General features: G+C 29.0%; 1 protein-coding gene across 1 annotated transcript; it reads right to left on the reverse strand.

Moving 5' to 3' along the window:
- Positions 1-8,649: 8,649 nt before the first annotated feature.
- Positions 8,650-9,636, reverse strand: LOC107946134 (chitin-binding lectin 1). The gene has a single exon (XM_016880357.2). It carries the CDS (start codon positions 9,305-9,307, stop codon positions 8,903-8,905), a length of 405 nt encoding a protein of 134 aa, XP_016735846.1. The 5' UTR covers positions 9,308-9,636; the 3' UTR covers positions 8,650-8,902.
- Between the last annotated feature and the right edge of the window lie 1,739 nt (positions 9,637-11,375).

Below are 11,375 nucleotides of genomic sequence, written 5' to 3' on the forward strand. Positions count from 1 at the left end.
AAAAGTAAACGTGGCCACTGGTAGTTTGTCTTTGTGATAAATAACTTAATTACTAGTTGATAGTAATTGACTTTTCATGAAGGAATATGTAATGATTACCATGAGATGAAATGGGATCATATTGGGAGAATAAATTTATCCTTAAAAGATTAAGGATATCCTATAAGGGTAATACACTTATGACAAAGTCGTTGGACGAGCACTAGTTGAGTAGCTTTCATAATGGTATGTAATCAGGGAGAGTTCAGTTATAATACTATAGTGGAATGACTTCATAACTAAATGAGTTTATAATTAATAGGAGAAAATTTGAAACTTAATTATAAATCATTTAAGCCCTAATTATATATGTCCAATTGGTCCTTCTGCTAGCTTATTGAGACTAGAAATGAATTGCATAAAAAATCAAATGAATAGAAATAGATAGAAATAATAAAGTTAAAGAAATATGTTACATTCAGAAACGAATGTGTTTTCATCGTTCCAAGTAGCAATATTGATCTTGTGTTTTCGTTTACTTGACCCTTTTTTCTTCCATTGGGGACAATCGAATTTGATATTTCTTGGCTTTTTGCACTCATAGCAAATTATGGGATTTTTCTCCTTGGTGGATTCAAATTTTAATCTTTCATTTCTTTGAAACCTTCTTCCCTTATTTGATTTCATAAATCTCTTGAATCTTTTAGCAAACATGGTCATTTATTTATCCTCGTCCACTTCATCGTTCGATTCACTTTCTTCATTTGTAGTGAATTTGAGGGCAATATTGATCTTTTTCCTTTCAACCTTCTCATCTTTTACCCTTTCTTTGAGTATCATCTCATGAGTAAGCAAAGAACTATTAAGCTCGTCTAGCGAAAATGTTTCCAAATTCTTTGCTTCTTCTATGGTGGTCATCTTAGCTTCCCAAGACTTTGGCAAGTTTCTTAGCATCTTTCTCACAACTTTTTCATTATTGTGAGCCCATTTATGATTATTGTGAACCTATCGAACATTACTTTAATATCCTCATCGGGCTTCATCTTGAAGGTTTCATAATTGAGAGTGAGAATTCCAACTTTAGACTTCTTAACTTGGCTTGTACGCTCATGAGTGACTCTAGCTTGTCCCATATCTCCTTGGCATTGGAACAATATGACACCCTATTGTATTCATTGAGACCAAGTGCACAAAATAATGTATGCATGGCCTTGACATTTAGTTGAGTACTCCTATCTTTCTCATTCCACTCTTTCTTGCTTTTTGGCACCAAAAGTTCTCCTTCTTATTTTTGAGGGATAGAGGGACCATCCATAATGATATTTCAAGCCACAAGATCATTAGCTTGAATGAAGAGTATTGTCAACATCTTCCAATAAGAGTAATTTGATCAATTGAAGTATGGATGCTTTGAGATAGATTGAGATTTTCAATAGAAAATTGACCTGAAAGTGGGTACCATTCTTTATAGACTGTGTTGATGATTGTTTGAGCTTCTTCAAGGATCTTCTCTTTATTGTTAAACCGTCTTTAAAGACTAGCTCTGATACTAATTGTTAGCTCGATCAATCAAAGTAAATAGCCAAGAGGGGGTGAGTCTTTTTAAAAATTTGTGGAGGCAAGATAAGAAAATTTGAAACAATGAACACAAGAATTTAAAGTGGCTCGGCCTTAATTGCCTATTCTATTACCTTAACTTTCCATCACTAAGGATTTTCTCAAATTCAATAATTTGATTCAACCTTTGAAGACAAGGTTTAACGTTACAACTCCCTTAAGATTTCTACCTATATCTTAAGACTTAAACCCTCTCAAAAGAGTAAACAAATGAGCAAACAAAGAAACAATCATTGCAAAATTAGGATGTTTGCCAATTAAGACCCACACAATAAAAACACTTGAGCTGGTAAAACACAACGAATTGCTCACAAGTGCTTGTAGGAAAAAGATGCCAATTAAACACCCACACAATAAAAACACTTGAGCTAGTAAAACACAACGAATTGCTCACAAGTGCTTGTAGGAAAAGATGAAGAATTGAAGCACAAAAGGTTGATAATGAATTTTTTTATGTATCTCGAAGCTATTAATCTTTTGTAATCTCTCTTATTGTTGTAGAGGCTTTGGAAGTTGGTATTTATACCTCCTAATTGATTTTCAACTGTTTGGGTTGGTGGGAAATTGAATAGAGTCGTTGGAGATGTAAGAACCAGTGCATTAATGTGTCTTGCAACAACATATCAACCTTGGGCACTTAATGCCTAAATTTAATGACCATTAAAGCCTATAGTATCAATACAATAGAGGAAATATTGATACTTGCTATGAGGTATCGATACCTTGGTGAGAGCATCGATACTCGGGCAATTTCTTGTTTAATTTTCAAAACATCTAAGCTTAAAATGGTATTGATACCAGGGGAGGGTATCAATAAATTTTGCAAGGTATCGATACTTTTATGAAGGTATTGATACCTTGTATTTGTGCTCAATCTTTTTTGTAAAACAAAAGCTCAAATTGGCATCAATGTCATACGTGGGTATCAATAACTTTTGCAAGGTATCGATACTTGGTTAGAGGTATCAACACTTTGGATTTTTGCTTGATTTCTCTAAACTTCAAAGCTCAAATCGGTATCGATACCTTATAGAGGGTATCGATACTTTGACCCCTAAGAGCATTTTAACTTATTTAAAAATGTTTGCAAAATTGTTTATTGTTTTGAAGAACTTCGAAAATATTTTCTAAGTGTTTGAAAGATTAGATTTAAAATTTTATCTCTTAGAAATATTTTGAAACAAATTTTTACTTTGAAATTTATCAAGTTTTATTTCAAAAACAAGCTTTATTCAAAAATATTATATTTGTTATATCAAAACATTTACCATTTAAAGCTTAGTTTAACAATAAATGTTGTCTTTATCTTTTTATTTTTAAACTTTTTAGCATTTAAAATTATTTTTGAAAACCTCTAAAGTTGAATCACATGTTGAAAGTCTTTTAAGGAGTTATATAAATTGTAACAATCCTTATACGATCCAATAACAGATCCAAATAAAAAATGACACATTAAAAAATTTCAAAACTTTTCATAACATTCAGACACTTAATTTACTATTTATTGGACTCAATTTTAACTTTTGAAACTCAATTTCATATTTTCTATCAAAATTTATACATATATCCTCATCCAAACTTTTAGTAGTCTTAAGATTTAATTTTAATTATTCTCACTAATTCATCTTAAATTTGTATACACAACTTAAACAAATATTTCAAATCATAACCAATCTAACTTACTAATTTCAAGTTTCTATTATTTAATTTTATACATAACTATTTATCAAATATTTCATAGAATCAAGTATATAATTATTATGCCCAAATTTAAAACTAAATGTTTCAGGATTGATAAAGCAAGTCCTATTCCTCAAAATTTACAGTTTTTACAAAATTGTCTCTGAAATTCTAGTTTTATAGTTTTTATGATTTAGTCCCTGAAATCTAAATTTTCATTATTCTACAATTTAATCCTTAAAAGCATATTTTCTTATTCTACAATTCAGTCCTAAATCCCATTTTGTACAATTTTGTAGAAAAATCCATTTTCTAAAATTTCCAAATTTTATAATTTAGTTCGTACAACTAAAATTGTCAAATTTTCCACAAATTAGTCCCTGATGTTTGAACCATTAAACTTTCATATTCTGTTTTCAGAATTGTAAATTCTCAAATCATATAAATTAGTCTTAAAACTCATGTTTTGAAATCTTTACAATTTAGCCTCTATAGTTTCGAACTTTACTATTTTATGCTCAACTTTCCAAATTTTCATATATTATAATCATATAATTTAGTTACTACATAAAATTTCCAAAATTTACAATTTGGTCCTTTAATTTTTATCAAATTAATCTCTTAATAAATCATTTTTCAACTTACTCATCCAAATAATATTCAAAACAAATATTTACCACTTTTAACATAATAAATGCACAATTCCATCATTCATAATAATTAATTCCAATTTAAAATATTCTTAGTAAAAGCACCCACACTTTCTTATTTCCAATTATTCATTTAAAATCATTCACCAAATTATTTATAAAATCATTCACCATTCACTTAATAGACATAATATTTCCATCACTTTAAAGATAGAAAATAATTATGCACACTTAATTCTTGCAATTTCACAACAAGTTATACAATTAAATAAATATAGCATAATAATTTAAACAATTTAGCCATGTTTTCTCTCACTTCCATCTTCCTTTTCAACCCTCTATGGTTGGTTTGATATGAAAAAACACTCTTGAATTAGACTTTGGTGTGAAATCTCACTTTAATTTTATGAAATTTTCAAAAAATTTATGTTAAAAATGAGAAAAGAACCAAATTGAATAAAATGAATCTTTTATTTATTTTCTAAAGATGATTTTGAAAAAAAAAACATGGCAAAACCTCTCCCAAAATTCAAAAATTCAATCAATGGACCTATTTATAATGATGGGAGAATTGTATCCTTTTTTCTAGACTTTTTCTTATTTTTCTTTCCTTCTTTTATTTTTATTTTTTATTTTATTTTCTGCTGCTTGCTGTTTTTTTCCATTTTCCCCTTGTAATATGTAGAAAAATCTACATATTTCTATTTTTTTTCAATTTAATCCTTTAAATACCAACCAATCAAACTTCAACTCATTTCTTCCTTAATTTCCACAGATTTTCTCTCCTTCACAGCTCAACACTTAGATATTCTAATATCATGCTTATGTCTCCAAATATCTACCAAAATTTGGAAAATTGCATTTAAGTCCTTCATCCATAAAATGAGAAAAATGCATTTTAGTCCCCATACTTTTCACCACTTTTCAATCTAGCCCATATCTCAATGGTCCAACTCTACTTATCAATTCATATCCATGTCAAGTTCATAAAATAAATATTTCTTAAATTTTCTCCTTTTTCTAAAATGGTAAATTTTTACTTTTAGTTCATCTTTCACAAATTTTCATTTTAATCTTTACTAAAATTTCATTATTCATATTTTCTTTTACAATGTCAAATTCGATTTTTATTATCATTATTTAATTGATAAACTCTTACTTTTTTAAAAATATATTATTTATCTTTCGAAATACTATTATTAGTAACGTTGAGATTTTTGGGGTGTCACAATTAATGTTGTTATTATTACTATTATTATTTTATTTTTAAACTTTTTAACATTTAAATTTATTTTTTAAAGCCTTTAAGGTTCCGCCACATGTTAGTGGTCTTTTAAGAAGCTGGATCCTGTGGCATCCAACAAAGTTAGCTTTCTAAGGTTGTATTTTTATTATAGGCTTAAACCATAAATTATATTCTTTTTTTTTCATATTGGTATCTAAACTTGCTTTAGTCACAAGTTATATGTAAATTACATTTTTCCCAAGTTGGTATCTTGGTTAGTCTCACCGTTAAGTATATTTTAAAAGAAGATTAACTCACAAATTGGTATCTAAATTATGCATTTTTTTCTCGTTTCGGTACCTAAACATTTTTTTTCCAAGTTGGTACCTCTGCTCGTTTGATCGTTAGTTGAATCATTAAATCTTTTAAAAAACCAATTAAAAATTGACATGTGGCAAGAAAAGACAAAAAAAAAGTATTTTTCGCTTATGTATTTTCTTTTTGTTTATTTCATTCTTCTGAACTAGACTGGTGGTCGAGCCACTAGTTCATGATTTGATTAGTTCATCCTGTCCAATCAAATAAATTATTAAAAATTCGTAAAAATAAAAAAAATCAAATAAGAGAAAAATATGTTCAATTGGTTTTTTTTAGCTTTGCTCAATTTATCTATATCAGTTTGTGGGTTAATCAATTCAACTCTTATTTTCGAATCAATACCCCTAACCAATTCCAAGTCTAGTTTTAAAACACTGATTTTGATCGATGAAATAATTTTTTCGATCTCGTCAAGTAGAGCAAGCAAATGGTGATTGCCAGCCTCTTCACCTTTAGAGGAAAAATTTCAAGCATTGCTAGTATTGTCAGTTCAACCATTGGTTCAATTCCAAAAACATTGATCTCAATATAAATTATTAGTTTATTATATAATATTTTCATTAAAAATTAAAATTTGTTATTGTTCCTTGTTAGTATAAAAATTATAATATTTTTATTATATAAAATCAAGTATGTTAAATAATTTTATTATAAAAATATAAGATATTACAAGTTAATTATGTTTATTTTTAAAATGATTAAATTCATAACTTGATTTTTAAAAGTTTTTAAAAATAAAATAACTAACAATTGAGCTAAAAAAGAAAAAGAAAAAGAGATCACTAAATGAAACAAAAAACAAAAAGAGATAAATCATTTGATAATTTAGGTCCCCCACTGGGTTGAGGTTCATGTTATAATTGCACTTGATATATATATTTAATGATTTAGGTCAAAAATTCATTTTTTTTAATGTAAAAAGATAATGAGTCACTAATTAAGCAAGGAGAAAAGTTGAAAATCAGAAGAGAAAATCTAATTTATTATTTTCTTATTAAAAAGAGATATGAATGTTACGGAATCACAATTTTATACTATCCTTCATCATAAAGTAGATATTGAATTACATATTTAATAACTTGGATATCTTTATATAAAAGAAAAACAACTTTTGAGTTAACATTTGGTGATGTAGCCAAGAAAGAGGTCCCTTCCCGGGGAAAACAGCGGTGGCAAGGTAACTTCTGTACCTTGGGCTTTGGCCCCAATACAAGTCGATTTTCTTTGACAGTGCATTGTGTTACAAAGTGGCATTGGATTATTGATCTCCGCACATGTGATGAAACTGCGAGCAATTGCTTGTATGAATCAAAAGATTAGTCTCGGATTCTTTTTATCTTATAATTTTTACTGATTCGAGACCGAAGAGGTGGGTCTAGACTCTAGAGTACCTTAGTGCTCGTACATGTTAGAGATTCCATTTGCGGGAAAGGGACAGTCTAACCCTTAATTTCTAAAATTCTCTGTTGCACTTCAGTCAATAATGGTGGGACGCTCTTCATTATTGTCTCAGCTTTTCCTCATTTTGGTTACCAATTCCACCAACATTAATTTTTCAGCTTCTTTAACTGTCACTCACAATAATGTTATACAACGTGTTGTTGTTTTGTTAATCATCCCTTCCCATCAAATAGTTAACGGAATTGATAATGTGGCCCTTTTTTAATTGGTATGATAATACATTCTATTAATTTAATTTTCAAGCATATATATTTAAATAATATTATATATTATGAAAAATAAAAAAATATAATATTATTTTTATATATTTATATAAATAACATTATATGTGTTTATATTTAATTACAATTATGAGGCTCAAATATGCATTTAGCCCCCAAACTTGACGCATTTTCCCAAGTTGGTACTTAAGAGTTTTTCTATCTCAAGTTGGTACACGAATTTTCATTTCGTCAAGAGTTTTAGTACTTTTTTGTAATGATGTTAAATATAAGACACATAACACTTTTAAGTTGTGACATGAGGCACTCATGATGTCATAATGTATTTTTTAAAAAAGATATTTAAAAATTTTAAAGAAAATATATAAAAATTATATATTTTTAAATTTAAAAGAAATTATAATTTAAAAAAATATATGTATTTAAAAAAATTAAAAAAATTCAAGTTAGAAAAATCGAAAACTCAAAAAATTTACATATTTTTTTTAAAATAAATTGCAAGTAAAATAGATAAAGATAATTTTTACAATAAATTTTATGCTTTGAGACGGGTGCAAATTATTATACGATTCTTAAATTTGATTAGAATGCAAAAGATGATGGTTTGAAAAAAGCTTATACGAAGCTTTTTTATTTTTGTTTTATTTGATAGGTTTCATAGAAAATTTGGGCTATTTTGTTGAGAATGCTATTAGCACAATCATGAATAAAGTTTATAAAAATTACAAATTTACTAAGTTTCGGAAGTTCTAAGCTTTTAGGTTTATCAAAATCACTTTACATATAAGTTTAACAAAATTTAATTATGTGTTTAGATGTAATTATACTTAAATTTAATTATATGTGTTTGCGGATTAAATTAATAATGTATAGGTATTGAAGACTAAATGTGTTATTATATCAATTAGAAAAAGATCACATCATCACTTTTGTTAACCATTTAATGAAAAACGACCAAAAATAGAAATTATCAAAAACATTAATGACTAAATTGAAAATTTCCATAATTAGGTGACCAAAACAAAAACATGAGATTTCTTTATAAGAATGTAAGAATGTAACTAAATTAAAAAACATTTATAAATACTAATGTAAGAAATGTAAATTTCAACACATTTTTTATCTAAAGATTAAGGAAGATTGGGAAGGACAACTTTGAAAAGCTAAACGTAACTATCCACCAAAATCACGTTCAGGCAATTTGTTCTTTTTAAAATTGAACAAAATTATGGAACCATAAATTCTATCAACCAACAAGACATGATTGCAACATTGACAATTAGCACCCACCATTCAGACATAACTAAGGGCATGTTTGGATCGCCAACTTAATCTACAACAATGGCTCGATTGGCTTTTGTTACCTAGATTAGGATTAGACATTGGAGTCAAACCAGTTGACACCATTTCTTCTTTTTGACAATTTTAGCAGACGCAATGCAGAATTTGACAGCCAGTTGCATAAGTAAATTCACAAAAATTACAAATGTCGGTAACAAACCCAAAAAATCCACCATTACAGATCATAGGTGAATTTTTTTTTTTTGTATTGTACACACACAAAAATGAACCTTCCATCAAAATCTAAATTCAAATCTGATCATCTCAACGCTATTTAATTCAACAACATGGGAAGTATAAACAAAGAAAACGCCATGCGATTTTTAAAAAATGGAAACTAACCAGCTAATCTAAGCATGCACAGGACCTGGAGCCTCCAGTACCGGAGTGGGTTGACTGTACGGTGGAGCAGCCAAGACTGCAGTTGAAGCAGGCGGTGGAGGAGGAAATTGTGGTGGGGGATTTGGGTTCGTGTTAGGAGGCGGTGGTGGAGGAGTAAGGTCGCCAGTTGGTGGGTTATTGGACGCAGGTGAGGGAGGCTGGTTAGAAGACCAAATGAAGGGAGGGGGAGGGGAAGGTGGTGTATTAGGAGTGGGGAAGACAATGGAAGAAGGGCAAGAGTCGCCGGAACATTTGTGAGACTTTTGGAGGGCGTGACGAAACAGCCCGAGCCCCAAGACGAGGCCCAAAACCACCAACACTGTCACTATGAAAATGAAGATCTTTGTTGCTTTCCCCACATAAAATATCTTCATTTTTGGTACTAGAAGAAAAACAAACGGGACTGACTTTAAAGAACTGCAAATCTGAGACGGTGTCTGTGTCTGCCTTTGGTTTAGTTTTTGTTTGGTCTTTTTACCATGGTGAATGTCAAAAGACTATTTATTGACCTCTTGTGTCAGAGTGTGTGACTTTGACATTTCATTAAACCATTGAGTTACTTCCTGATGTTATCGGATTTCGATGATCCAAGGATTTTTTGGGTTTTCCGGAATTGCTTGAATTGTTGTTTTAGGTTGGTAGAAGTGAGTCCATTGCAAGTGAATTAGGAGGTTGGTGACTTTTCCGGTGAAAACACTTGAGATTAAGTTTTCAATTTATTGGATTTCGTCTTACCCTTTATCTTGTACTAGTTAATCCCCTGTAATTTTCTTCTATTCAGTTAAAGGTAGAATTTGAGTTTTTAATGGCACGTGAGGGCCATTTAAAGAGAGGTTGTAATGGCTTCAAAATGCTGCTCATTAGCTTGCTACCTGTCTATTTTCTTCTATTATCGATTATGGCGCTGATTTGGGATCATATTTTTATGACTGATTTGATGATGAATTAAGTGTTAGAAAATAAATATATTGAGTGAAAAACACAGATCGAGAATCGTGCTCGAGCCAGACAAGGATGTCTGCCATCGCCATGTCTACTGGATGCAGGTGGTGGCCATTTTAGGCAAATTTATATAAAAAGGTTGAGGAAAAAATATTTAAAAAATTAGGTTAATTTTGTAAAACTTTATTGATTTACTTGATTTTGGGATAAAATGAAAATCACATCGCGTTTTCACTATCACATAAAACACACTTTTAGGAGAGAGAACAAAAACACGTCATATATAACACGTTTTCCTTTAACGATACTATTTGAACGATAACTTTTCTAATGATTAGTAGGGGTTCAAGAATAATAATAATAATAATTCATATGTAAACCCTTCAAGCATTTATTCATTTCACCCAAATACTCCATACTCATTTTTTCTTCTTAAATTCTCAATCTTCAATTTCCAGTTTTTAATTTTATATTTTCAATTTTCAATTTTCAAATTTTTAATTTTCAATCCTCAATTCTCAAATATTTTTTTAAGTTTTTTTAATTTTATTATTTTCTTATATACTCTGTTTTACATCCAAAATGTACACTTATTTACAATGTATGAAACAAATTTATTAAATTGATTTGCTTTGTGACGATTCCAAATAAAAAAACTTCAATCATTTCAATTTATTTGAAAGGAGAAAAAGAAAGGTAATATCTATCTCTAAATATTAATTTCTATTACTTATGAATATCAATACTTAATACTTAATAATTAACACGGTAAGGAGCTATAGAATATACGGAATAGGACAGAAAACTTTATTTTCATTAATTGTTCGTTCATTGAATTAATTTTCGAATAAGTCGTATCTTACTCAAACCAATAAATAAAGCTGAGGTTATAGTTAAAGTTGCTAGTAAAAAACCAAAATAACTAGTTATAGTAGGGATGAAGGAGCTAAATGAAATATGTTCTTTTTATACATATGTTTACAAAGCACTTAGCTAAGTTTCAATTTTTAAACGAGAGGGGGATAAGCAAAATACCAATTGAAATAATAAATTCAATTGACATTTTTTGCTTCATCAATCATTATAAACGATATTCACAAAAATAGAGCTACAGGACCAGAGTAGAAAAGAAAAAGAAATCGATTTATCACCTTTGTAGTTAGGTCAAGAAAAAATCTTTGGATCTAATACAAGAATACAAGAAAGGCCGCCTCACAAATATTGATTAGTAGATTTTTTTTATTCCTTGCTCTTTTTTTTTATCTATATCTAATACTATCGACTACTCTTACTTGTTACTAGACCACTAAGCAATTCCTTAAAAAAAAAAAAAGAAAAAGGACAGCTTCCAACAAAAAACAAAACTTCTTGTGCAACTATGAAAAAAAGTCAATTTTTAGATTTCGCATCTAATTGACTTCCGGAAATATGACAATTTCCTTCATGAATTATTATAAACCAACTCGTTGGATTCACGGGTTACTTGATCTTCCGTTTCTA

The sequence above is a fragment of the Gossypium hirsutum genome, chromosome D12, assembly GCF_007990345.1.
Source record: "Gossypium hirsutum isolate 1008001.06 chromosome D12, Gossypium_hirsutum_v2.1, whole genome shotgun sequence".
Taxonomy (NCBI): domain Eukaryota; kingdom Viridiplantae; phylum Streptophyta; class Magnoliopsida; order Malvales; family Malvaceae; genus Gossypium; species Gossypium hirsutum.